We start from the raw sequence: 26,831 nt of genomic DNA on the forward strand, positions 1-26,831 counted from the left end.
GCTACGGAGGGAAGGGGTCATTGAAGCTAGCAACAGTCCCTGGAGAGCCCAGGTAGTGATGGTAAATACCGGGGAGAAACATAGGATGGTCATTGACTACAGTCAGCCCATCAACAGGTTTACGCAGCTGGACGCGTACGCTCTCCCCCGCATAGCCGACCTGGTAAACAGAATCGCGCATTATAAGATCTCCTCCACGGTGGATCTCAAGTCCGCCTACCACCAGCTACCCCTCCGCACTAGTGACCGCAAATACACTGCCTTCGAGGCAGATGGGCGGCTCTATCATTTTTTAAGGGTTCCCTTCGGTGTCACTAACGGGGTCTCGGTCTCCCAACGCGAGATGGACCGAATGGTTGACCCGTCCGGCTTACGCGCAACGTTTCCATATCTCGATAACGTCACCATCTGCGACCATGACCAGCAGGACCACGACACCAACCTCCGAAAATTTCTCCACACCGCTAAAATCCTTAACTTAACGTACAATAAGGATAAATGCATGTTTAGCCCGACCATCTAGCCATTCCCGGCTACGTAGTGCGAAATGGAGTTGTAGGCCCCGACCCTTAACGCATGCGCCCCCTAATGGAGTTCCCCCTCCCTCACTGCCCCATGGCCCTGAAGCGCTGCCTCGGGTTTTTTAGCTACTACGCCCAGTGGGTCCCTAACTACGCAGACAAAGCCCATCCCCTGATCCAGTCCACAACCTTCCCCCTGCCACATCAAAGCAGACATTGCAAAGGCCACGATGCGTGCCATCGATGAGTCCCTCCCATTCCAGGTCGAGAGCGATGCGTCCGGCGTAGCTCTGGCCGCCACCCTTAACCAAGCGGGCAGACCCGTGGCCTTCTTCTCCCGTATCCTCCATGCTTCTGAAATCCTCCATTCCTCGGTCGAAAAAGAGACACAAGCCATAGTAGAGACTCTGCGACATTGGAGGCATTACCTGGCCGGCAGGAGATTCACTCTCCTCACTGACCAACGGTCAGTGGTGTTCATGTTCGATAATGCACAGCGGGGCAAGATTAAAAACGACAAGATCTTGCGGTGGAGGATAGAACTCTCCACCTACAACTACGAGATCTTGTATCGTCCCGGGAAGCTAAACGAGCCTCCTGACGCCCTGTCCCGCGGCACATGTGCCACCACACAAGTGGACCGCCTCCGAGCCCTCCACAAGGGCCTCTTCCACCCAGGGGTCACTGCTTTTTCCACTTTGTTAAGACCCGCAACCTGCCCGACTCCATCGAGGAGGTCAGGACAGCCACCAGGGACTGCCAAATCTGCGCGGAGTGCAAACCGCACTTCTACATATCAGAGAGGGCGCACCTTAGTCAAGGCTTCCCGTCCCTTTGAACGCCTCAGCATGGACTTCAAAGGTCCCCTCCCCTCCACCGACCGCAACACGTACTTCCTGAACATGGTAGATGAGTACTCCCGGTTCCCATTCGCCATCCCCTGCCCAGACATGACCGCAACCACCGTCAGCATGGCCCTCCATGGTATCTTTGACCTGTTCGGTTTCCCCGCTTACATACACAGTGATAGGGGGTCCTCCTTTATGAGCGACGAACTGCGTCAATTCCTGCTCAGCAAGGGCATTGCCTCAAGCAGGACGACCAGTTACAACCCCCGGGGAAACGGGCAGGTAGAGAGGAAGAATGGAATTATCTGGAAGACCGTCCTAGTGGTCCTACGGTAATGGAACCTCCCAGTCTCCCGCTGGCAAGAAGTCCTCCCGGAGGCCCTCCACGCCATCCAGTCACTGCTCTGTACGACCACCAATCAGACACCTCACAAACGTCTCCTTGTTTTCCCCAGGAAGTCCTCCTCTGGGACCTCGCTCCCGACTCGGCTAGCAACACCCGGACCCATCCTGCTCCGAAAACACGTGCGGGCACACAAGTCGGACCCGTTGGTCGAGAAGGTCCATCTGCTGCACGCTAACCCCCAGTACGCCTATGTGGGATTCACTGACGGCCGACAGGATACGGTCTCCCTACGGGACCTGGCGCCCGCAGGAACCCCACGCGCACCCCAACCACCACCCCCACCTCTCCTCCACAGCACCTCACAGGAGGGTCAGTCCTCCCGCTGCCCCTGCCTAGGCCCTCCCACACACCGACGCCCCCTACAGGCGCCCCCCTCCCAGGTCAACCGTTTTCCCCACCAGCGCCGTCTAGGGGTGACGAAGCTGCCATGGAGGCCGAAGCCACGCTCCCGGAGTCGCAGGCGCCTGGACCCCCACCGGAATCACCACCAAGGCTCAGACGATCCCAGAGGACGACCAGGGCACCCGACCGACTGATTGCTTCAGTTTAACTGATCTGTAACTGTAAATAATAAACACTGACTGTATATATCTGCCATGACCGTAAATATCCGCTAAACACTGTAGGAGGTATCACGGTACCTCCATATCTGATCATACCATGTCGGATACAGTTGTAGCCGCTGGCCACCACCCCCTCCGGACTCCTTTTTAACAGGGGGTAAATGTGGTATTATCAGGTATTGCAGTACCCGAGAGGCTGAAGTTCCATTGGTTAAACCTAGGGGTTTACCATTGGCTGTTTAGTATGTAGCTCCGCCCTGATAGGCAGGGTATAAGAATCAGTGCCATCCCAGCAGCCCTCATTCTGTAGCTGAGCTGCTGGAGAACAGTTTTAGTCTATGAAAGCCTTCAGTTATGCTACAACCTCATTTTAGTAGTTATTGATCGTGCATCACCTAGTTGGTTCCAGGACTGGAGGGTGGCAATCACCACTGGGCTGCTGGAGTATTTTTTGGGTGGGGATGGGAGTGCCGCCGTGGCGAGGGCCCGAAGAGAGGTCCCCCTGCAGGAGGCCTCCTCCGCGCGCACCTATTCGGCTTCTGGCTCCTTGATCCATCCCCTTATTCGCTCGGCCGTCACCGCCTAGTGATGGAGTTGTAGGTTTGGGAGGGCTAGTCCCTCCCTGGATTTGGTTTTTTGTAAGACCTTCTTTGGGATCCTGGCATTCCTCCCCCCCCTCCCCTATACGAACACCATGATTAATTTGTCCAGTGCTTTGAAAAAGGCCTTGGGGATGGAGATCAGGATGGATCTGAATAGGAAGAGGTACCTGGGCAGCACGTTCATTTTGATCATCAAATTCCTTTTTAATCTTCTGTTCTCCAAGGAAAATAGTCCCAACCTCTCCAAGTTATCCATGTAACTGAAATTCCTCATCCCTGGAACCATTTTCGGGAATCGTTTCCGCACTCTCTCATGACGTCACATCCTTCCTAAAGTGCGGCATCCGCTACTGGAGGCATTACTCTAGTTGAGGAAAAGCCACCGCTCTGTGCAAGTTTAACCTAGCCTCCTTGCTTTTGCACTGGAAGCCCCTATTAATAAAGCTTAGAATGTTGTACACTTTCTTAACCACCCTCTTGACCTGCCATGCCACCTTTAATTACTTATGTATACATACACCCAACTCTCTTTGCTTCTGTACCCCCATAAAATTGTACACATTATTCTACACACCTCTCCACCTTCTTTCTACCAAACTGAATCAATTTCTACTTCTCTTCATCAAATATCATTTTCCACATGTCCACCCATTCCACCAAATATTCAGCAGCACAGTCAAAGTTGACAATCAGATGACATTCCCTGTGCTCATCTTCGAGACTGGGTGTTATTTGTTTTATATTTTTGGTGAATATTGTGCTACTCTCGAAAGAAGGCTCTGTGTGTGAGTAAATGATTTAATTAAGATGGAAAAATATAGGGCAGCACGGTGGCACAGTGGTTAGCATTGCTGCCTACGGTGCTGAGGACCCGGGTTCGAATCCAGGCCCTGGGTCACTGTCCGAGTGGAGTTTGCATGTTCTCCCGTGTCTGCGTGGATTTCACCCCCACAATCCGAAGATGTGCATGGATTCTATGGATTGGCCATGCTAAATTGTCCCTAAATTGGAAAAAATAATTGGGTACTCTGCATTTATATAAAAAGAAAAAGATGAATGGAAATCTTTTGTCTAGAAGTTTTCAGGGAAAGGAAATAAGGATGTTAGATGCATGAATTTGTAAGGAGAGTATTCTGTTCCAGTGGTTTGCAAGGTAGCACAGTGGCTAGCGCTGTTGCTTAACAGCGCCAGGGTCCCAGGTTCGATCCCTGGCTTGGGTACTGCCTGTGTGGAGTCTGCACGTTATCCCCGTGTCTGCGTGGGTTTCCTTTGGGTGCTCCAGTTTCCTCCCACAAGTCCCGAAAGACCTGCTTGTTAGGCGAATTGGACATTCTGAATTCTCCCTCAGTGTACCTGAATAGGTGCCGTAGTGTGATGACTTGGGGATTTTCACAGCAACTTCATTGTGGTGTTAATGTGAGCCTCCTTGTGACACTAATAAAGATTATAAATAGACTATGTTTAGAAATTTGCATTAGGAGATACCCAGGGAGCTGTTGTTTCAGGCTGTTATCCAAAGGGTAGAAAAAAGCTTTTTTATATAACTTGAAAAAGTTTCATAAGTAAACAAGAGAAGGTTATTACATTTTATTTGACCGGAAAATGGGGGGGGGGGCATGAGAAAACATAAAATATTTTTATATTTTTGAAAAGTTAAGTTCAAAGGAGTGCTGAGAACAATGATATCCATGATAAAATAAGGGAAAGGGTGTGTCTGAGTTACTGTGGTGAGCTTAGGGATTGCATATGCGAGGAAGACCTACTGGGACAGCTCTTGACTGTAAGAGGTGGATTTTGAATCAGCCATCCACTCGAGTTAGAAATGTCTTGAGGCTGCAAAAAGCAGTCTTGTCCCGAATGATTGAATTTCCATAGCAGGGTGGAAATTACTTTTAGAGGTCATGTGGTATGCCTTATTAAAGTGACAGTCGCATATGGGGTAATATTACTGGATTTTTACAGGAATCTATAAAGGAATGTTGCCTGGGTGGTGTTTACATGTAGGTCTGACGAAGTAGGGAGACCATTTGGGGGAATGTTTTACATGACTGATTTTAACTGTGTAACTGTAATCTCGTGTGCTTAATTTTTCTCCTATTCATCTTAATAAAGTAAAACGTTTGCTTTTACTTTTAAAATCCCAAAGGTGTTACTGGATTTTGTGCTGTTATGCTTAGCATGTTTTCTGCCTGTTTTCTTCTTGTTTTCAGATTACGTAAAAAAGGGTTTGACCCAATCAACAAAGTTTCCCTTTGGGATTTGGTTTGCACATGATCATGGCTGTGATCATTTTTGTTAATGATTTGACTGTAGTCAGTGGGTGGGATTCTCCAACCGTTTGCTAATGCCGGGATTCTCTAGCCTCGCCGGTAACGCACCTCCACCTGTGGGTTCCCAGGGTGGTTTCAATAGGAAATACCATTGACAAATAGTGGGAGTAAAGAATTCCACCACCAGCAAATGTGCATCACATTCTTCGTCCTCACTAGCAGCAATAGCGGGGTGGACACACAAGCCCTAAACTGCACACAAGAAACATTTGGCATTCATTACTCAGTCTCCGAAACAAATTATATTAAAGCACCATGTTTGCACTGTGAGAGGTACCAATACTAACCTCAGAAAATCTATGTACAGAAATGATTTAATTGTAGCAGAGGCAGATATTGTGGGCGGGATTCTCCGACCCTCCACGCCGAAATCTCGCTCGGCGCAGGGCCAGAGAATGACCCAAAATAGGCTCCCACGCCGGCACGCGATTCTCTGGCTACCGGGGAATCACCACCAGTCGCGCGCGACGCGGCGCCGGTTGGGGGCCGTTGAAAGCGGCTCCTGCATGATTCGCTGCTCAACTGGCCGAGTGCCTGCCGAGTTCCGCCAAGTCCCGGCGGCGTGCTTCACATGTGGTCTCATCTGGTGGGGGCCGTCCTGGTGGGAGGGCATGAGGATCCGATTCTGGGACGGGCCTCCACGGTGGCCAGGCCTGCGATCGTTGGCTACCGATCGGCGGACCCGCTCATTCCTGGGGGGAGGGGGGGGGGGCTATTTTCACCACTCTGGGCCCCTGTAGGGCACCGGCATGTTGCGCGGAGGCCGGTGCAAAGATGTAACTGCAGGGCCCCGCTGGCAGCCAGAGCTGCGGGACGCACGCAGGGGCCCTTCTAGCCCTCTTGAAGACGGAGAATTCCAGGAAAAAGTCCAGAGTGATTCCCACCCGTTTTCTGGTGGGCATGGGTCCCCAGAAGGGAGAATCCCGCCCTGTGTGTTTACTTCTTTTAGCAAACTGTAGAAGCCTATATAAAGAACAAGGTTTAATTATTAGCAAAAATAACAATCCTTTTATTATTAAACAAGTTATTTGATTGACAATCTGCATATAAACACACATCGGGGAGATGCAAACACATGCGCAGCTGACACCTTTGAATTTGATATCAAACAAATAAATTTTGTGATATCAAACAAATCAATAATAAAAATAAGCTTTAGAAGTTTAGTTAGATCAAATGTTGCTGCAAATCTAGGAGGAGGAAATAGCTTGTGCAGGTGATAACTTATGATTTTTTGACACTAAAGTGGTGGTCTCTCAGAGAGGGCAGAAGGATGGCCGAGTCCAAAATAAACAGTGCTCTCTTGGGACTGGTGTCAAAACCTGTCATTGATGAATTGTTAGTTAGTACTTAACCGTCGATATAAATTCCCTTTTGTGCTGGATAATGAAATGGGGTACAAAAAGTGGAAAATTTCACACTCCCAGCATTGATATAACTTTTTAACAATCACAAAATGGACATTCCCTAAATCAGTAAGTCTCAAACCTTTTTCATTCTTGGACACTAAGATGGGGTGAATGATCCTGCGGACTTCAGTCCTTGCAAATGGTAAAAGTTGAAAAAATATAATTAAATATTTTGGTTTGTCATCAAAGCAGTGTTGGTGAAGAAAGATTATTTTACAAACATACACTATGGGGGTGCATTTTGTACATACATAGCATTAGGCTAAGTTTTCATGAAGTCGGAGAGACTCCATAGAAAGGCAAAAGTGGTGGCTGGAACATGCTTCCAGGATTCCTTGCCTGGTTTCCAATTTTCAGGAATGTTTGTTAAGGATGTTGGCAAGATTAGGTTGTGGACCCACACCCAATCTAGCCGTCTCCATTGCAGGAATGGGCATGTCCTAGTCCTCCACAGTTTCAATAAAGTCAAGCCAGGTTTTCAAAGAGTCATATTACAATTGGGCTGAGTCCCACAGCGCCATGATGGGTTTTTTAAACCCATCTCAGTACTCAGCAGCACCTTTTTCTGCCTCCAAACTCATTCTCCCTTTTGCGGACCAACTCCAACTTATTTGCAAAACTTGCAAATCTGTCCTGTCTGTTTAGATTTTAACAAAAATCATGCAAGTGGGCATAATGTTATAGCTACTGTGTACTCATATCTACTTTCCACTATACTGTGGATGACAACTCTTCTCTCTATGGCACCCAAAGTTCATAAAATTATTGTCATAACCCCTACGAGGCACATGGGGAAAGCATTGTAGATCTCACCATGGGGCTCGTGGAGTACAAGCTTCCCAGGCAGGGGGCGGAGGCCACCCATCTGGGGCTCATTAGAACTGAACATGAAAGCCGGCCCTGCCTGCAGTTCGCTGTCCCAATGGGGACTATGATTGTGGATTGCTACTGACTTGGGCAGAGTATTGTAAATAGTTCAAATAAATCTTTGCTTCCAACTGTTGGCTTCCGCGGTCATTAAAGTTATCAAACCAGGAAGAACATTAGGTGATTCTTTGAAATTTTGTAAACTGCAAGTGATGCAGGATGGCCTCGGATTGACCTTTCTCATAAAGGAAACAATAGCATAGATTTTCCAATGCTGGCTAGTTATTCTAACAGCCCTAGTCAGTTAGCCAGTAGCAGAAGAATGGGCAGGTCTTCTATCTCAGCAGGACTGCACATACTCTGCACCATTGTTTATTTTCTGGAGGTTGGAGATGCGCTGTGTGCAATTAAGTATTTAGTTGGAACCAGGGAAGGTCTTTCCACCGTTTCTCCATGTTAGACCAGAAGACCATAAGATAGAGGAGCAGAATTAGTCCATTTGGCCCATCGAGTCTGCTGTACCATTTGATCATGGCTGAGAGGTTTCTCATCCCCATTCTCCTGCCCTCTCCCCATAACCCATATGGCAGCATTTCTAAAAGGATTCTCTTTTGGAATGGATACCAAGCATTTCTGGAGAAACAGCTGGGGCAGTGTCTAAATGGCACAGTAAAAGTTTCAATATTTCAATCGCTTTGTGATCACTACCCACAAGTACATCGCACCAATTATCTCTCTATGTTGCATGGCTGGATCTCCAAAATTCCCATACATGTTGCATACGGGCCAGCCACTTGAAACTACTACATATGCAAAACCACACAAAAAACTTAAAGGGTCAGGCCCATAGGCAAATTTCCTGCACACCACAAACAAAAACTTAGAGGGTTTCTTGCACTCGACTCAGTTTTCCTTTTCCTTGCCTTCAATAGCTTTACCCATAATGTTCCCACAAGCAGTCAACTGGTACAAAAATGTGTGAAGCATTTATGAAGTTAGTGAGGTTGCACAGTGTTAATATGCACATGACTGTAAGTAGCATAAATGATTCCAAAAGATCAATGGTGAAGACAAAGTGATTCTGAAAAATGGCTAAAACTTTAATTAATAACTTTTTGGATGATGCCAATGACCAAGCAGTTACCACAAAATACACTTCCCTGCTTCTGAAAATTGAACGAGGCAAGCATGTAGATTTTTAGTACTGTGTAATTACTGCATAATTAAAATGTCCATTCTGTGAGACAAGACTAAATTTAGCTTCAAGAGAAATGTAGAATGATTACTCGGGAAATGCTGGAATTCTTCAGAGAACAGTCATAATGAAGATGAGAGAACAGCTGCCTTTATTTTTGGCAGCAGCTCCCATTCCTTTTGTTGTCACCATTCAAAACAACTTAATGATCTCTCTTCACAACGTAAAAGTAGCCTTTGCTAATGTAGGAGAGGAAGGAATGGATTCTGCATTGAGTAACATTGACTGGATTAAATCCAGCCATTAGTGTTAGAGTGCCAAAAAATCAAAACTCAAAAGGAACTAAAATTAAATATGGACCAAGGTCTTTCATGTAATCGTGTGTCTGGGTGCCCGTAAATGTGAGGGATGGCAGTGGTGGGGAATGGGACTATTTCCATCTGGGACACCCAAAATCTGTATAATGTGTTCTCAGATCAGGTACAGCAGAGTTAGATGGAGAGCAAGTTTTCCAAACTTAGCCTCAATAATTCTCCTGTGCCCCAACTGTTAAAGAATACCTTGACTAACAAGTAAATATGAAGTACTAATATATATAGATACTGGTTTAGCTCAGTTGGTTGGACAGCTGGTTCACGACGCAGAGCGAGGCCAATAGAATGGGTTCATTCCTCTATCAGTTGAGGTTACTCATGAAGGCCCCACCTTCGCAACCTTGCTTGAGGTGTGGTGATCCTCAGGTTAAATCACCACCAGTCAGCTCTCAAAGGGGAAAGCAGCCAATGGTCATCTGGGACTAGGGCAACTTTACATTTTACACAAAGTGCCATAAACACCAAAGCTCAGGTATACTGAAAAGGTGCTCATATGATGGGTTTAAATACTACTTGTTTCAGCTCAAATAGAATAGAAATTGAGGAAGAAAAGTGAACCAAGTTTATCTTGGATTATAATTATGTAGCCCATATTGAAAGAATGAAATTGGGGAAGATTCTCCATTTGAGAGACTAATTGCTGACGCCGGGACTGATTTGCGTGAGTTCTATGGTTTCAAATGCGGCACCGGTCCTGGAGCGAGTTCAGGACATCCCAATAGGCTAGCTCAGGAACCAGTGCAATTCCAACGGATGCTGGCATGTGATTCGCCAGGGTCGGGATTGGCACTCGAGAGCCCGACAAGCCGCAGCCGCATATAGGCACTCCACTCCCACACACTGTCATCCCAGCCAAGAAGATGGCACTGGTTGAGCTGCAGCACGCCCATCCCATTGATGGGTCGGTTGAGGCCAGAGGGTATGTAGGGGGATGGCTTGGGGGGGATCTATATGGCGCTAAGTTCACATTGGGCAGTCAGCAGCTTGCGCCGCCGCATGGCTGCCTTGCCGACTATGACAATGGTTATCCATGCCCATCCACCCTGACCCCACAGCCTGCATGCTGGTCACCCCCCCACTAACACCCCCCACCCCCGACCCTGGCAGAAGCCCCCCGGCCAGCGGCACAACTGTCAGCACACTATAGCGATGTCGGACACTCTCTCTCCCTCAGCAACCATGCACCTGTTTTCTGATTTTAAATAACACTAGTGAACTGTGCTGGTAATTCCTCCTGGCGAAGATGGAGCATCGTGGGGGGCACAGAAGTTTCCGGGTTGGGGCCTTTAATGATATGCCAATGGCGTTTACTATACAATTTACATGCCTACGCCGGCGTGCTGCATGGAACGCATTCACGCCGTTGTCAAGGCACTGGAGCATGGCATTCCACCAGGTGCCCGTCACCAGCCTCGATTCCTGGCTGACACACGATTCTCCACCTGATTTTGTTTTCTGATTTTGGCGTCACTGGACGAGAATCCCGCACGTTATATTTTTACAATGGTTGGCCAATCTGCAGGATGAGTCAAAAGTGCTTCAATACCATGGAGTTACTTTCAAATAATCAGATATTCATCAGCCACTTTGCTTTGGTGGTGCTGGGTGAGAGAATAAACGTTGGTCAGGAAAATTAATCGTCCCTGTTCTTCAAATGGTGCGATTGCACTTCTTCTGTCCACTTGAACAGGCAACAGGACCCAGCTCACCATTTAGTTCAACAGATTGTACCACTGACAGTGTGCTATTCCTTCAGTATTATGCTCTAATTTCAGCCTGGATTATCAACTGAAAGTGTTCTCGCGGAAATTGAACCCACAACCTCCTTACTTAGAGGCAGGAATGGAAAAACTGAACCAAATTACTGTTGTATTGTGGTCAGTATATTGACGACCCACCTTTTTTCATTGTTTTATGTATGTCTTCTTCAACCACTGCTCAAAATTATTGGAATGAACCCCACTGTCTCATGATGGTTTAGACATGATTCTATCACTGTGACTATGTCCATATACTGTGAAGACCCTGCTGTTTAGTTCATTCAGCCTTTTGCTTGTTGGCAACCACGTACTGGTTTTTGCCTTTTCCCAGTTGTGCAGTTTCCCAATTAAGATGTGAGGAATTAATTGTATGGAAATTGTGGCTAGATATACACTTTTATAGTGGTGAATTCAAATACAGTGTACCACTCAGCGTCAGGAGTCCCAGCTTTTTGAAGCTAGGCAGATACGACCAAATTCTATTCAACATGTGCCCCTCAGCAAACTATTGGTAGTAAGCCTTCTGATGAAAAAAAAGCCACACACTGTGATGAAAGTTCCTAGTGCTATGCGTTTTTTAAGCATTTTTAATGATCTTTGTAGTGCTTTTGTGCTCAAGAACTGAATTCAAAGAGTACTTGTGGGGCAGAATTTCCCCCCAAAATGGCAGTGTCAGTTCTGACTGAAAAACAGTAGGCCCAGATAAACAGACAGGTTTCCTCTCCAGGTCTTGCTGACACTTTGTCAAAATAAGCAGGGGGGGGCATGTTTTGCACTGTCATTCTTGAGGGGTAGGGCCTAAAGATGCCAGCAAACCCAGATCCACAGAGAGGGTGCCCCTTCTCAATTTTAAGAGATATTCCCCCTCCACCCCGCCATGGATATTGGGAGACCCCACATCCTCATCACCGGTAATCCCCCCCCCCCCATTCATCATCGCTGGCAATTCACCCCCTCAACGTGACCCCACCATCGAAAAAAACCCGTCCCCTTCCAGTTGTTGTCCTGTCCCTTGGTCCCACCCTCTTGGTCAGGCTGGCACTGCCAGGGTGCCCAGGGGTACTGCCCTACCATGTCCATGACCACCCTGGGGCTACACTGACCTCCGTGCCCCCAGCATGGTCAGCACGATTGTTGCAGAACAGTAGTGATTCCCGCTGGCCTGACAACACGCCGGGAGGAGGGAACATACCGTGAATAAGCATTATGCTGCTTTGTAATAATAATCTTTATTGTCACAAGTTTGACATATTTAAACCGATTTAAATTCATGGCAATCAGGTTCACGCCCTCATTCATAGATCTTACTGGTGAAAATCCCGTTATGACCCTCTGGTGAGAGTGAGCAGCCATAACGGAATTTGCATCTGTGGCAAACAGGCCTGAAAATCGCTCCTGTAGTTATTACATGGCGACCAGGCTCCGAAGGGAATATTTGATACTTACTGCACTATGCATGAAGGCTTTTAACTTCAGTTATACATAAATAGATCATGTATACAATTATATGAATGGCACCGACCAATGTTTTAAAATTTGTTAGCTTATTCTGAGAGTTTGCATTCGATAATTTGGTTCAGGGAAACTTTTTTTATTGACAAAATACCTTACTTTACAAAAGAAAGAAACCACAATCCAACGCTCAATTTTAAGATCTGTTCACGTTTTAAACATTTATTTTTTGAGAAAATATCTGAAATACAATGAATAGGATATTTAATTCTCAAACATAAAAAAGTGTAAAATTTAAAGCATCTTATTTTACAAAGTTTTGAACCTGATTTATTCCCCTGCTGGTATTTGTTTTAATTGAAAATCAAATCTAATCACCTCAGAAGCATATTTTTTCTCTTATGAAAGCAGTTGAATCCCCTTTATTAGAAATGTTGTGTTTACTGTAAAATTACTCCGTATAGGAGAGCTAGCTTGATCATGCTTGGTTAAAATATTAACCACCTTCAAGAGTTAAGAAAAATAAGTACAATATTCCAAAATCAGTTTGGTGAAGAATTGTCTCCTTTTTCATTCTGACATATCACTCCTGGCAACAAAAGAAAAAGAAAAATGAGTCAAAACATTGAAACGATAATCTTGAAAATTTAAAAGTGAGGTATAGAAGCTTTCAATTCCTAATCAATCAAAATAGAAGCTTGTCTCTTTAAAAACATTGCTTTCACCACTTCACTGTCAGGTGACACATCGCATTAATGAGGGCGATTTCCTCTAGTCATTAAATGTGGGCTCATAAATAATGTGGCAAAATTTGTTTGAGTCAACATTTCTAGCGAGACTGCCGTCAACTTGAATGTAATAACCTCTCACTAGCAATACTGACAAGAAGGGCGGCACGGTAATGCAATGGTTAGCACTGCTGCCTCACAGTGCCGAGGACCTGGGTTCGATCTCGGCCCTGGGTCACTGTCCATATGGAGTTTGCATATTCTCCCCATGTCTGCGTGGGTCTCACCCCCACAACCCAAAGATGTGCAGGGTAGGTGGATTAGCCACGCTAAATTGCCCCTTAATTGGAAAAAAATACTGACGAGAAGAAATCACACACATGTTTGTGATTTGCCCCTGCGAAGCACCTTGGGATATTTTAATTATTATGATAATGACGCCATGTGGATGCAGTTCATTGTTGTTGATGCTGTTACTCAATGGTACAAAATGCAATCTTTGCAGCACTTTCGTATGAAGCTCCATTTCACTGAGCGCAGTGACCTGCATCTTATTCTGCATCCAATTTGAGGAAACGTAGGTGGAAAATACCCTGATTGTGGAACAGCTCATCAAGATTTCATGCTTCATGTGAATTTGGAGCCATGTCAATGCAAACGTGGCTTGAGATGACTGAAGAATACTCCAAATTTTGAAGAGCTATTCAGGGGAGGCCTTCCCTAAAATTACACATTCTTTCCCCTGGGTAGCTCATTTCTTGAAGAAAGCTACATGTTGTTACCGTCCCAACTGTAAGTTTCCAACAACCTACTCTTTAAAGGAGAATTGAAGTTCTTCACCTGTAAAAAGCAGCCAGCAGTCCTTTACAATCTACTGGTGTCTGTCCGTCCAGCCCCCACATCTTAGTCTCCCAGCATATCATACACTGAGCTTTGGAGGGGGGGGGGGGGGGGGGGGGGGGGGGGGGCAAAGGTCAATTTCATTTTAATGTGCAAGGGCATTTGGTGAAAGCTCAATCGTCACAGTAGGGATGAGAGGAAATGACCTTCACAGATCCTGCTGTTATTTTTAAAAATGTTATGTCATTGAAATAAATTATTGAACAATATAATAGAGAAATATCTATAAAGGAAGACCAGGTAAAATATCCTATTCGTTTACTATCAAATTAAACAAGATTTTCCACTAGGACATTAAGCGCTTGTAATTTATCTTCCCTGCCAGTTAGAGATTGAAATTCCCATCAGTAGGGCAGCACGGTGACACAGTGGTTAGCACTGGTTCGATCCTGGGTCTGGGTCACTGTCTGTGTGGAGTTTGCACATTCTCCCCAGGTTTGCGTGGGATTCGTCCCTAACCCAAAGATGTTCAGGGTAGGTGGATTGGCCACGCTAAATTGCCCCTCAATTGGAAAACATGATACATTTTATAAATTTATTTAAAAAAGAACGTCTCATCAGTAGAGTCCTATAATGTTCCCCTAATATGCTTTGGAAAATTCAAGATATAAGCAGCCTCCTCCCAGCATAATAAACAGACTCCTGCTGCCAGGTTAACACAAATTTAGTGAAATATTTCTGAACAGATTTCCCTTAGGGTCTTTCAGATATGTAGCTATGCCTGTTATTTTAAGCCCAATAAAAGCAGACTAGAAAATGACCCCACAGTGCATAAAGTGAACTGTTGGCGACTCTGCAGCCATCTCGTAATAGATGAATGCTGCTACCAGTGTCAAAGCCAAGCTAACGTTTAATTCTCAAGCAAAAACGTAAATGGATAGAAATTAAATTCCTGACTGTAAGTTACAGTTCTTTGGTTCATGGGTGTATGTAAAGCTCCAAGGCGCACGTTACAATTGTTCCACTATCCTTCTGAAACTAATGTTTGGTGAAATTTCAACCTGAAAATGTTATACTAAGCTGCAATTTTAGAAGACCATTTTTCTCTATTATATCTGTATTTTATTAATTTTCAGATTACCTGAAAATTGAACCTAATATATTTTTGTGCTCAATAAGGTTGAGATATATCAGTGCTGGAATATTTTCCCATTTTTGTTGCATTTTTAATCACCTGTATAAAATATTTCTGGTCCAAATTTGACCAAATTCCCATTTGACAATGAGCAAATCTCTTTCTACTCTGTCCCAACAAAATGCCTGAAATGAAGAAGTGTATTTCTGGCTACATACCATCGATTTCTCTTTGCAGCATCTACCATCACTGTGACTTCACTGTGTGATAGCTGAATTAGTGACATTTAATTCTAAGGGTCATGGTTTTTTTTGAACTGGGATGATATCACACAAATACACTTTATATATGATCTGCTGAGCCAGCAGAGAGAGAAGAACTTATTTCACTTTAATAGTTTCAGTTGAAAGGTTATTTTGATAGCCCACAGTGCAACCTGAGTTTTGTTAAAAGTGTGAGCTCCAAGTAATCACTCAAGGAATTGAAGGATGAAACATTAAACAAGACCAATGAAAAGTCCCCACAAAGGTCACAGTGAGTTAGTTTTGTTAATCAGGTACATGCATAAGCAGCATGGAAATACATGCAGCTCTCAGTCTGGACAAGTTAGTCATCTAAGGTACTAGACAGTTGAAGAATGAAGTGGATCATGTTTATTTAAAAAGAAGAGACCATTCCTTACTTTGAATGTTGCACTTTATGAAGAAAAGAAGGGTGATCATGAAAATCTTTCCAGTTCACAGCAAAAATGGCTCAGTTAACTTGTTGTCAGAATACTTGATTTGCAGAAACTTAAAATGATACTGTAATTATTATATGTATTCCATTCCACAAAAAATGCTATAGTTACTGACACCACCCATTTGTTTTGCAAAGCTGATCACTAATACTCAGGACAAACCAAGAGCTTTTCTTTTAACATTGTCTTTATAATGCATCATAATTAAAACCAGCTTATTGCTGCTCTTCATCTGGCAACAGTTAAATTTAAGCACGGAGAGAATCTGTAACACTATTTGTAATAGATGAAGGTTTCTCTGAATGTTCTTTGAAGCTCCCATTTACTTGCCTGGTTGAGAATGCTGGCTGTAAGTTGAATATTCACTCGCATTGTAAAACAACACCCTTGATGCTATCTCAAGGATTGAAAATTTTATTTATTAATGTTACAAGAAATTATACCAATGATGGGCTTTATGTTACCAGACAGCAACTGGGAAGTGACAAAATTACACCTTGGTTTAATGAAAGCAGCAGATCAATCATTCAACTGAATTGATAATATATTAGGATTGAAAGCACCATTCTGTTGAAATGTCCTCTTATCAAAGACACTCTTGTTAATACTTCAGGTAAGTTTAATTTGCTCTGTTGGCTTCCAGTCAAACGTTTCACATCATAAGGCCAGATATACTTGTGAAATCCAGGGAGATATAGATCACAACTGATTGAAATACCGAATAAGTTGTCACTGGCATGTATTTAATTGGCTGAATAAACTCCTTTGGTGCAGTAATGACTGTATGATACCATGGGCATTATTAAACATTACTGGTGGTACTTTATCAAATATGGAGAACACGATTTACATGCCTGGCTTGATGCCACGATGAAGCCATTGAATCTCGCACGAGCCATTTACGACATTTGCGACATCTCAATCAAATCTCACAAGATGTCACGATCTGGATCTTGCCCGGGCTGGGCGAGATCCAGTTCAGCATATTTAATGGCTCATTTAAATATGCTGAACTGGATTCTCCCCGAGCCCGAGATTTACAGGCCGCGCCCGGGAAACCTTGCCAGAGCGCTGTTTAGTACTAGTTTCCACAAACATGGGCCAGTCGTAACGGCACCTCTGGGGGGGTATTGGGTGGTTGGAGACAGGGCAGGGTGGCATTCCTACTGGCTCTGGCCAGCTTGCCACTGCCAGTCTGGCAACCTCGCAGTGCCAAGGTGCTCAGGTGCCAGGTTGCCTATGCCAGGTGTCGGGCCTGGCATAGGCAACCTGGCACCAGCCTTACCCATCAGAGGTTGTGTGAGGAAGGGCTTGAGGACCCCGGTAGAGGTAAGTTGGATGCAGTGGGAGGGTCAGAATGCCACGGAGGGGGGTTGAAAGATCGGGGCTGATCCACGAGTAGTTTTCCTGCACTGGTGAGAAATGACAGGCGTTCCTCACCAAGGCCACAAAATGGCAAAGGGAAGTTGAATAGAGAGGTCTTTCTCAGTACTACAGGTACCGAAAAACACCCCAGGTGCAATTTACCGGCCTCATCATCCCCGACTTAGTGTCGCTGGGTGAGATCCAGATCAGCATATTTGAGTAAGCCATTAGGCTCATTTAAATATCAGTTTGCCAGATTTTCCTGGCACCCAAGAACTAATGTGAACTCCCTAGCGAGACCTCATGCAGGTGCCATTTAGTACTGGTCCACATAAACATGGACCAGGCATAATGGCACCTGGTACGTCTCCCAGGACATTGGAGACCCCTGGGTGTTTGGGGACTGAGCATGTTGGCACCTTGGCTGTCCCTCTGGCACCTGAGCATCTTGGCACTGCAGCCTGGCACTGCCAGGGTGCCCTGCATTGCAAGGCTGGTAGAAGTACTGTCATGGTGCCATCGTGGTCAAGGCCTGAGGAGCGCCATGCCCATGAACAGGGGGATGAGAGGGCGGTATGAAGGGTGAGGGGGAGAAGGCTGGGTATGAAGGGGTGTCATGAATGTTGGGGCTTGCAGGGTGGGGTCCTGAAGGGAGGAGGGGACGTGAAAGGGGAGGTGGGCAGGCCTGAATGGGGGGGGGGGGGGGTTGGGGGGTTGGGGGGGGGAGGGTAATGCCCGTGTGTGTGGGATTGACATGGTCCACGGGTGGGGGGGGGATGGGGTTGCGGCACCCTCAAACTCACTTAGAGATAACGGCACCCTTTCAGAATGGTGGTCCAATCTCTGAGGAGCTGGTCTCGATGGCGAGTTCAGCTTACCATTGCCGGAAACTCCCCAAGGCCCAAAGAAATGACGTGGTTAAATACTGGTGTGCATCTCACCCAGGAAGAGACTCGGAAGCCATTTTTAAATGGCTTCCTGATCTCTTTTTTAAAATAAATTTAGAATACCCAATTATTTTTTTTCCAATTAAGGGCAATTTAGTGTGACCAATCAACCTAACCTGCACATCTTTGGGTTGTGGGGATGAAACCTACGCAGACACGGGGAAAATGTGCAAACTCCACACTGACAGTGACCCAGGGCCGGGATTTGAACCCGGGTCCTCAGCGTCATAGGCAGCAATGCTAACCACTATGCCACGTGCCGCCCCTCGTCCTGATCTCTTGACCCCCCCGACATGACCCCCAGACCCCGCAATGCCCCAACCCATCTATAAGGGGATCGTCGGGCAACCCCACCTCGCATGGGCAGGGCACCCCAGGCCCGATCCTGGGTGCGGAGTAAATGCCAGCCTGGCACCGTGACAATGTCAGAATGGTGCCCTGGCAGTGCCCCTGCCAGCCTGGAAGTACCAACTGGGCCCCATGGTCAGACCAGACTGGCACCTGAGCTGCACTGCAATGGTGCCTAGGTGGCACTGCTAGGGTGCCAGGCTGGCAGTGTCAAGGTGTCCGTGTGGCACCAGCAGTGCCAGTGTACCATCCTGCCTGGAGGCCAATCACTCGGGGGGCTCCAATCGCTTGGGAGACCTACCCAAGTACCGTTTGTGGGGACCAATACAGAATGGTGCCCGGCCGGCGTCTCCTCAGCGAGGCAAGTAGACCCTGGGTGATTGTTTGATCCAGCAGCACCGTGACTAAGTGGGTTCTTAAACTCACTTAGCCGTGCGAGACTGAGTCCCGCCCATTGTCGGAGGGTTCCAGATCGCGATATCTCGCGAGATCCAGTTCGATCTTGCGAGACGTAACGCTGTCAGGAATCATGGAGGAGGCCTGTCCCAGGATCTACTGGCCGCATCTTGCTTTTAAACAATGTTGGGAGCAAAGCTACTGTGTACCAACGCACGTCACACATTCCATTGCAACTCACAAATTGTACCATAAACGAAAATCATAAACAATGCTTGTTGAGGTCACACTTCTCGAAATTGAACTACGCAGCATTTAGTATTCCGCTCCCTAATCAGCCTGGATATTCACTAAAAATATGGGTAAATAGAGGAACAAACTCCATGACTATGATCATATTCCAAAAGACTATTTACTCGTTAATCCTTTTAGTAGCCTGAGTTTGAATTTACGAACAATAAGTAGAGGCCTAGGCCACAAATTATACTCCCAGTTGGGGGCACAGCAAACCAAACATCCAGAGTTGGCAGTGAGCAGGCTTGGCCCATTTTCCTTCCCCAGCCCAAGTTTGGAAGGCTGCATCTAATTTGATCATCACATGTAACGGCCAATGTGAAGGTTGAACCCAGCCAACGATTTCTTAGCTCTTTGTTACTGACTGAATCTTGCACTTATTAATAATAATAATAATAACTTTTTATTGTCACAAGTATGAAGTTACTATGAACAGCCCCTCGTCGCCACATTCCGGCATCTGTTCCAGTAAGCTGGTACGGGAATTGAACCCGCGCTTCTGGCCTTGTTCTGCATCACAAACCAGCTGTCTAGCTCACTGAGCTAAACCAACACTACACCTATCCTCTCTCCTGGAACTACTGGGAGGGGGTCGGCAATAGCTTCTGGGGCAATAGTGGATGGGTCACTGATGCCTCTTTTGAAGAGTGAGGGTTCAGTGGTGTCTCAGTCTTCTCATTAAGTCCCTGTTTTTAGGCCTTGCAATCTTTCACCTACTGAAATGGTGCCCTTACTTTCTGGTGTTGTCTGACAATGGCAGGCTCCATCCTGGTGGCAAAGCTAGCCTACTAACTGGAATCATAGATTCATAGAATTTACAGTGCAGAAGGAGGCCATTCGGCCCATCAAGTCTGCACCAGCCCTTGGAAAGAGCACCCTACCCAAGCCCATACCTCCACCCTATCCCCGTAACCCAGTAACTCCACCTAACCTCTTTGGACACTAAGGGCAATTTAGCATGGCCAATCCAGCTAACCTGCACATCTTTGGACTGTGGGAGGAAACCGGAGCAAACCCACGCAGACACGGAGAGAACGTGCGGACCCAACATAGAAGTCTAAAAGACCACTAATTCAGAAAAATGGGTCAGGCTGTGACAGTGCCAAAGTCCCACCTTATTGGCAACAGACAGAGAATCTCTATTGTAGAACACAACAGCTACTTGCTATTTAAAGATCTGGCTGTGTAGAGTACTCACAGGATGCATATTCAATCATTTTTGGCCGACAAGAATTCAGATGGGATGAATTAAATCAGCCACCAAACTTTCGGGAGCACAGCAATCAGTGCTCCATTCCAACCAGTCAATTTAAAACAGGGCAGTGGTTGATAGATTGGTATTATAATCACTGTCTTGACATTTATTTACTCATTAGTCCTTTCAACAACCTGAGTTTGAATTTACAAATAATGAGCAAAGAACTAGGCCACAGATTACACTCCCAGTTGGGAACACAGCAAACCAAAGCCATCCAGAGGTGACCACGGGCAGCCTCATCTTATTTTAATGGTCAGACCTTAGCAACAAGGCACTTTCTGACATAGAATCATAGAATTTACAGTGCAGAAGGAGGCCATTCAGCCCATTGAGTCTGCACCAGGCCTTGGAAAGAGCAACCTATTTGTCAAAATAAAATAATGCCACTCGAAGGCAGTAACTGGGAAATTGAGGGAATATGCCCAGCACTGAAGGCTCTCTGATCTCTCTGTCAATTGTGCAATGTTTATTTATAGAAGATAAAGATGTTTCAACTGTTTGCAGTGTCTGTTATGGATACTTAAAAGGGTCTGGATAATTGATCCCTTTTATTTGCATTTAGTAAAGAGAATCTTTTTTTTTAGAAAATAGAACGTTATCATAAAATTCCTTTAAAAATATTTTTTGGGTTAATTAGATCCATGCACTGTCTAATTGGTGAATGGATAAGGAAGTGCCATATAGCTTGGCATTAGAGATATGAGAGTCTATAGGCAGTGGTTGGAGGGGCATCCCTTGGCATGGGCGGCATGAGGTTGCATGAATGCAGCATGAAGAGCATGTGGGGAGGAGGGGGAAGTGGTGAGGGGGTATGAGGGATGAGGGCTAAAGGACTTTACTTCTTTCATTTTAACTGGGATGAAATCACACAGCTCTGAGGCGGGCCTTTTCCAAAAATGGGCGGAAAATAAAATGGTGCTAACAGCCTTTAGAACAAAGAAAAGTACAGCATAGGAACAGGTCCTTCGGCCCTCCAAGCTTGCGCCAACCATGCTGCCTGCCTAAACTAAAACCTTCTACACTTCCGGGGTCCGGATCCGTCTATTCCCATCCTATTCATGTATTTGTCAAGACGGCCCTTAGACATCACTATCGCTCCTGCCAACACCTCCTCCGGCAGCGAGTTCCAGGCACCCACTATCCTCTGTGTAAAAAACTTACCTCGTACATCTCCTCTAAACCTTGCCTCTCGCACCTTAAACCTATGCCCAATAGTAATTGACCCCTCTACCCTGGCAAAAAGTCTCTGACTATCCACTCTGTCTAGGCCCCTCATAATTTTGTAGACCTCTATCAGGTCGCCCCTCAACCTCCATCGTTCCAGTGAGAACAAACCAAGTTTATTCAACCTCTCCTCATAGCTAATGCCCTCCATACCAGGCACCATCCTAGTAAATCTCTTCTGCACCCTTTCTAAAGCCTCCACATCCTTCTGGTAGTGTGGCGACCAGAATTGAACATTATACTCCAAGTGTGGCCTAATTAAGGTTCCATACAGCTGCAACATGACTTGCCAATTTTTATACTAAATGCCCCGGCCAATGAAGGCAAGCATGCCGTATGCCTTCTTGACTACCTTCTCCACCTGTGCTGCCCCTTTCAGAGACCTGTGGACCTGTACACCTAGATCTCTCTGACCGTCAATACTCTTGAGGGTTCTCTGAGTAGGTCAAATTGCTAACTTCCAATTTCACTGAAACAACAAATCAGTCAACTGCATGAGTACAGAAAACTATTCATTTTATTCATGTTTATGGATTCAGATAACTAATACATATACTGTCTCAATAATGTGTTTGGAGGATAAATATGTGCAAAAAAGACTGCAATTTAAGTCGCTGAATAAAATTATGTTGTTGCATTGCAGAGCTCAAAGCATTGACACTCTGCACAGAATGCACATCTCCATTTGGAAGCAATTCCCACACATAGTGAATAATGCTATGTGTCATTAATGGCAAGAATGTGTAGCTTACGTGAGGATAACCCCGCCGACCCCGCCGGGTCGGAGAATGGCCGTTGGCCGCCGTGAATCCCGCCCCCGCCGAAGTCTCCGGGACCCCCCGCTCAATTCTCCGGCCCGGATACCCGCCCAGAAATTGCCTGTCCCGCCGGCGTAAATCAAAGCTGGTATTTACCGGCGGGACCAGGCGGCGTGGGCGTGCTCCGGGGTCCTGGGGGGGGCGTGGGGAGATCTGACCCCGGGGGGTGCCCCCACGGTGGCCTGGCCCGCGATCGGGGCCCACCGATCCGCGGGCTGGCCTGTGCCGTGGGGGCACTCTTTCCCTTCCGCCTCCGCCACGGTCTCCACCATGGCGGAGGCGGAAGAGACTCTCCCCACTGCGCATGCGCGGGAAACTGTCGGCGGCCGCTGACGCTCCCACGCATGCGCCGCATTTCCGCGCCAGCTGGCGGGGCAACAAACTCCATTTCCGCGCCAGCTGGCGGGGCAACAAACTCCATTTCCGCCAGCTGGCGGGGCAACAAACGCCATTTCCGCCAGCTGGCGGGGCGGAAATCCCTCCGGCGCCGGCCTAGCCCCTCAATGTTGGGGCTGGGCCCCCAAGGATGTGGAGCATGCCGCACCTTTGGGCCGGCGCGATGCCCGTCTGATTGGCGCCGCTTTTGGCGCCAGTCGGCGGACATCGCGCCATTGGGGGAGAATTTCACCCATGGGACGAGATTCTCCGACCCCCCCGCCGGGTCGGAGAATCGCCGGGGGCTGGCGTGAATCCCACCCCCGCCGGTTGCCGAATTCTCCACCACCGGATATTCGGCGGGGGTGGGAATCGCACCACGCCGGTTGGCGGGCCCCCCCCTGCGATTCTCCGGCCCGGATGGGCCGAAGTCCCGCCGCTAAAATGCCTGTCCCGCCGGCGTAGATTAAACCAGCTACCTTACCGGCGGGACAAGGCGGCGCGGGCGGGCTCTGGGGTCCTGGGGGGGGCACGGGGTGATCTGGCCCCAGGGGGTGCCCCACGGTGGCCCGCGATCAGGGCCCACCGATCCGCGGGGGCGCCTGTGCCATTGGGGCACTCTTTCCCTTCCGCCTTCGCCACCGTCTCTACCATGGCGGAAGCGGAAGAGACTCCTTCCACTGCGCATGCGCGGGAATGCCGGCCGCTGACGCTCCCGCGCATGCGCCGCCGGGAGATGTCATTTCCGCACCAGCTGGCGGGGCACCAAAGGCCTTTTCCGCCAGTTGGCGGGGCGGAAATTAGTCCGGCGCGGGCCTAGCCCCTTAAGGTTGGGGCTCGGCCCCCAAAGATGCGGAGCATTCCGCACCTTTGGGGCGGCACGATGCCCGACTGATTTGCGCCGTTTTGGGCGCCAGTCGGCGGGCATCGCGCCGTTTCTGGAGAATTTCGCCCATGAATTTGCTTTTATTGTATCCATTTGCAAAAGCAGAAAAGACGAAATAGGCCTCGTTCTGCATTGCAAAGTTTTGAAGGTCTATAAGAAGAGGGCATTAAAAGTTTTCAACACTAAACAGCAGCTCTCTTATCACTGTGATGAATTCTGATGGGCTTGCTAAGGTGCAAAGGGTATGGTATTGGCTGTACAAAGCCAGCATTGACAATCCACTGGGGCTTCGAAAAGAATCTCAGAAAATGGTAATTTACCTCAGCGTTGCACTAAATATTATTTTCAATGCTCGAACTGTTATGTCTTGGTGAATTGGGGCCAATTTGGCTGATAGCTGTTTCAATCATTGTTATAATTTAGAAAATGTATATTCTATTGGAGGTGCTGTTGGAATCATAGAATCCCGACAGTCCAGAAGGAGACCATTCGACCCATCGAATCAGCACCGACCCTCTGAAAGAGTACCTTACCTAGCCCCACAGCCCCATTTAACCCCCATAACACCAACTAACCTGCATATCTTTGAATACTAAGGGAAATTTTAGCATGGCCAATCCACCTAAGTTTCTCTTCTTTGGACTGTGGGAAGAAACCGGAGCACCCGGTTTGTAAAAGGGTGAAAGGAGGATGTGAGGCAGATCAGATGATAACAGAGGATATCCTTACATCCACATTTCTGCCACTAAAAGCTGAGGCACACCTACCTTGCAGAAAACCTGACTCCATCAACTCCATTTCTTCAGGAAGACAGTGAATTAATTGCTCTGGTATCTGTCTATCAGCCATATTCCAACACAACCATAACATTGCTTATGGCTCTCAAGGTCAAAAAAGTTCTCTATGGTCTCGTTCATTCCAACCTTCCATAAGGGACTCCCTCAATATCGGTGATTCTATATTATTCAGCAGGTGACCAATGCATTAGCACCCAGATCGGAAAAAATTAATTAGTAAAAAAAAATTCAATTCTACCCATTCACAAGTTTGAATATCACAGCAACAATTCTGGTCTCCTCACACATAGTCAGAGGCACCATCTGACCTTTAGGAATGGACAACTAGCGCAACTGGCAGCTTGGAGAATGCTACTAATATTCATCCTAACAGTGATGTGTTGGGTACTCTGCTACACAGATGAACCAACACGGTTGCGAATGGTACAACTCAGTTTTATTGCTAACATTTATTTACAGTGGTAAACTGGTTACTGAGGTTCGATCATAACCCTGGAATCTGTGGACCTATTCCTAATACTATCGTGTAGTGGCACTCAGCACATGATGGATGTCTGAGTCGCTTGCTATGAGCTCTGTGCCCTGAGCTGTCTCCTGCTGGAATGCCCAGGAAGTGTCGTGTTCCCTGTTTTGTACTGTGTATGCTCTTGCCTGTGATTGGCTGTGGTGTTGTGTGTGTGTTGATTGGTCCGTTGATCTGTCCATCAGTATGTATGTGCTATGATGTTTACCTGAATATCTTTTTCTCCTGTTTTTGATGACACAGATATGACCTGTTTGTGATGGCACAGATCAGGATGACTACCTGTTTCTGCACCTTGCCTTGTTCAGTTGTTGCCAACAAAAATCAAATTCAAATCTGCCAAGAGCGATAATTTTACAATAGGTGGGGATTCAAATTCTACACACACAGAGCAAAATGGCAGATGATTACCTGTAGCAGGGTGTGGATTCTGTTTTAATTTGGTAAGTACAATAAATCACTCTGAGGAATAACCTGGTGTTCCCAAGCAAGTTTACAAAATGACTAAATCCTTGTTGAAATCAAACAATCAAAAAAAAGTGCTGGCCTGTTATGCACATAAATAGAACAACTTGTGTACAATTTAGGGCCTCGACAGCCATATGATTTAAATGTGCAATACACATTCTGATGGCAGAGTATCATCTTTGATGTGTTGGGTGTTCTGGATCACAAACAGGTCACCAAAACTTGAAGTGGTGCAACTCTATTTTATTATTAGGTTAACTATATTAACATACTTGAACTGTGGGTAAATGCAATACCAGCTTTAACTGTTGACCCTTGCCTAGTCCTAACCAGGTGATGCACTCAGCACATGGTGAATGTCTGTGTTGCAGGCTGTGAGCTCTGTGCTCCAAGCTGGCTGCTACTAGAATGAGCGGGAACTCTCCTTTCCCCTGTCTTTATAGTGCGTGTGCTCTCACTGGTGATTGGATGCGGTGTTGTGTATGTTGATTGGTCCCACTGCATGTCCATCAGTGTGTGTGTCTGCACCATAATATACTGGTGTTTATTATGACAATCTTCTGTCTCAAAAGATATTTATGTTATGCATTCTCCAGTTTGCTGCGTAGATTATATATCTGGATTACAATTACAGGATTTCTACACTCATGCTCTCAGCCCAGATTTGGGAGCCTTCTGTCAGGTGTCAGGTACTTAAACTCGCGAGCTCCACCTGCAGGCTTAAGCAATCAAATACTGTGAACATTGAGCAGTTAACAGAGTAACATAATCAAACAGAGATCAATTAGCTGTTGAACACTCCAATTGCTCTTTATTTCATTTGCCCTAGGAATGTATTTTCTAGTCATTTTTAGTAAGGAAAGTATGAGAGGGAACTTGTGAACAACCAAATTAAGTGTGTACTAATTATAATACACATGCTCCCTATTTTGTTCAAATTCAGTCAACCATAATCAGGATGTGGCATAACTAATAAGAATGTACAGCACAGAAACATGCCCTTCAGCACGATTGATCTATGCCAGCATTTATGCTTCATACAAGTCTACAATATAAATAAGTACTATCACAATATCTGTCGTTCATGTTGAGCTTGGGCTGTACGGTGTCCTTATGAACTGGAAAGATGTTTTGTATTCGAAAACAACTTGCATTGTTACAACTTGTTACATTCTTGCGTAAATTTGGAAACCACCTTGGTAACGGCATGGGTCCCTGAAGTTCAGCCAAGTGGCTTTCATTCCCATATAGCCAGATTGCGATCAAGCTAGACAGGTAAGGTCCACCCAAGCCCCAGGAAACACTGTGCATGTTCTCAGGTGTGGAAAGATTTTCTGATTCGCAGCGAGACGTTTTTCAACGT

General features: G+C 46.5%; 1 protein-coding gene across 4 annotated transcripts in view; it reads right to left on the reverse strand.

Moving 5' to 3' along the window:
• Positions 1-12,521: 12,521 nt before the first annotated feature.
• The window catches only part of LOC140393868 (uncharacterized), a 191,829-nt gene continuing 177,519 nt past the window's right edge, over positions 12,522-26,831 (reverse strand). For all 4 annotated transcript variants that reach the window (XM_072480419.1, XM_072480416.1, XM_072480417.1 and 1 more), the window contains one exon: positions 12,522-12,916. In XM_072480419.1, the coding sequence (XP_072336520.1) occupies positions 12,911-12,916 (6 nt within the window). In that variant the 3' untranslated portion in view covers positions 12,522-12,910. The remainder of the gene's footprint in view (positions 12,917-26,831) is intronic.

The sequence above is a fragment of the Scyliorhinus torazame genome, chromosome 17 (assembly GCF_047496885.1).
Source record: "Scyliorhinus torazame isolate Kashiwa2021f chromosome 17, sScyTor2.1, whole genome shotgun sequence".
NCBI lineage: Eukaryota > Metazoa > Chordata > Chondrichthyes > Carcharhiniformes > Scyliorhinidae > Scyliorhinus > Scyliorhinus torazame.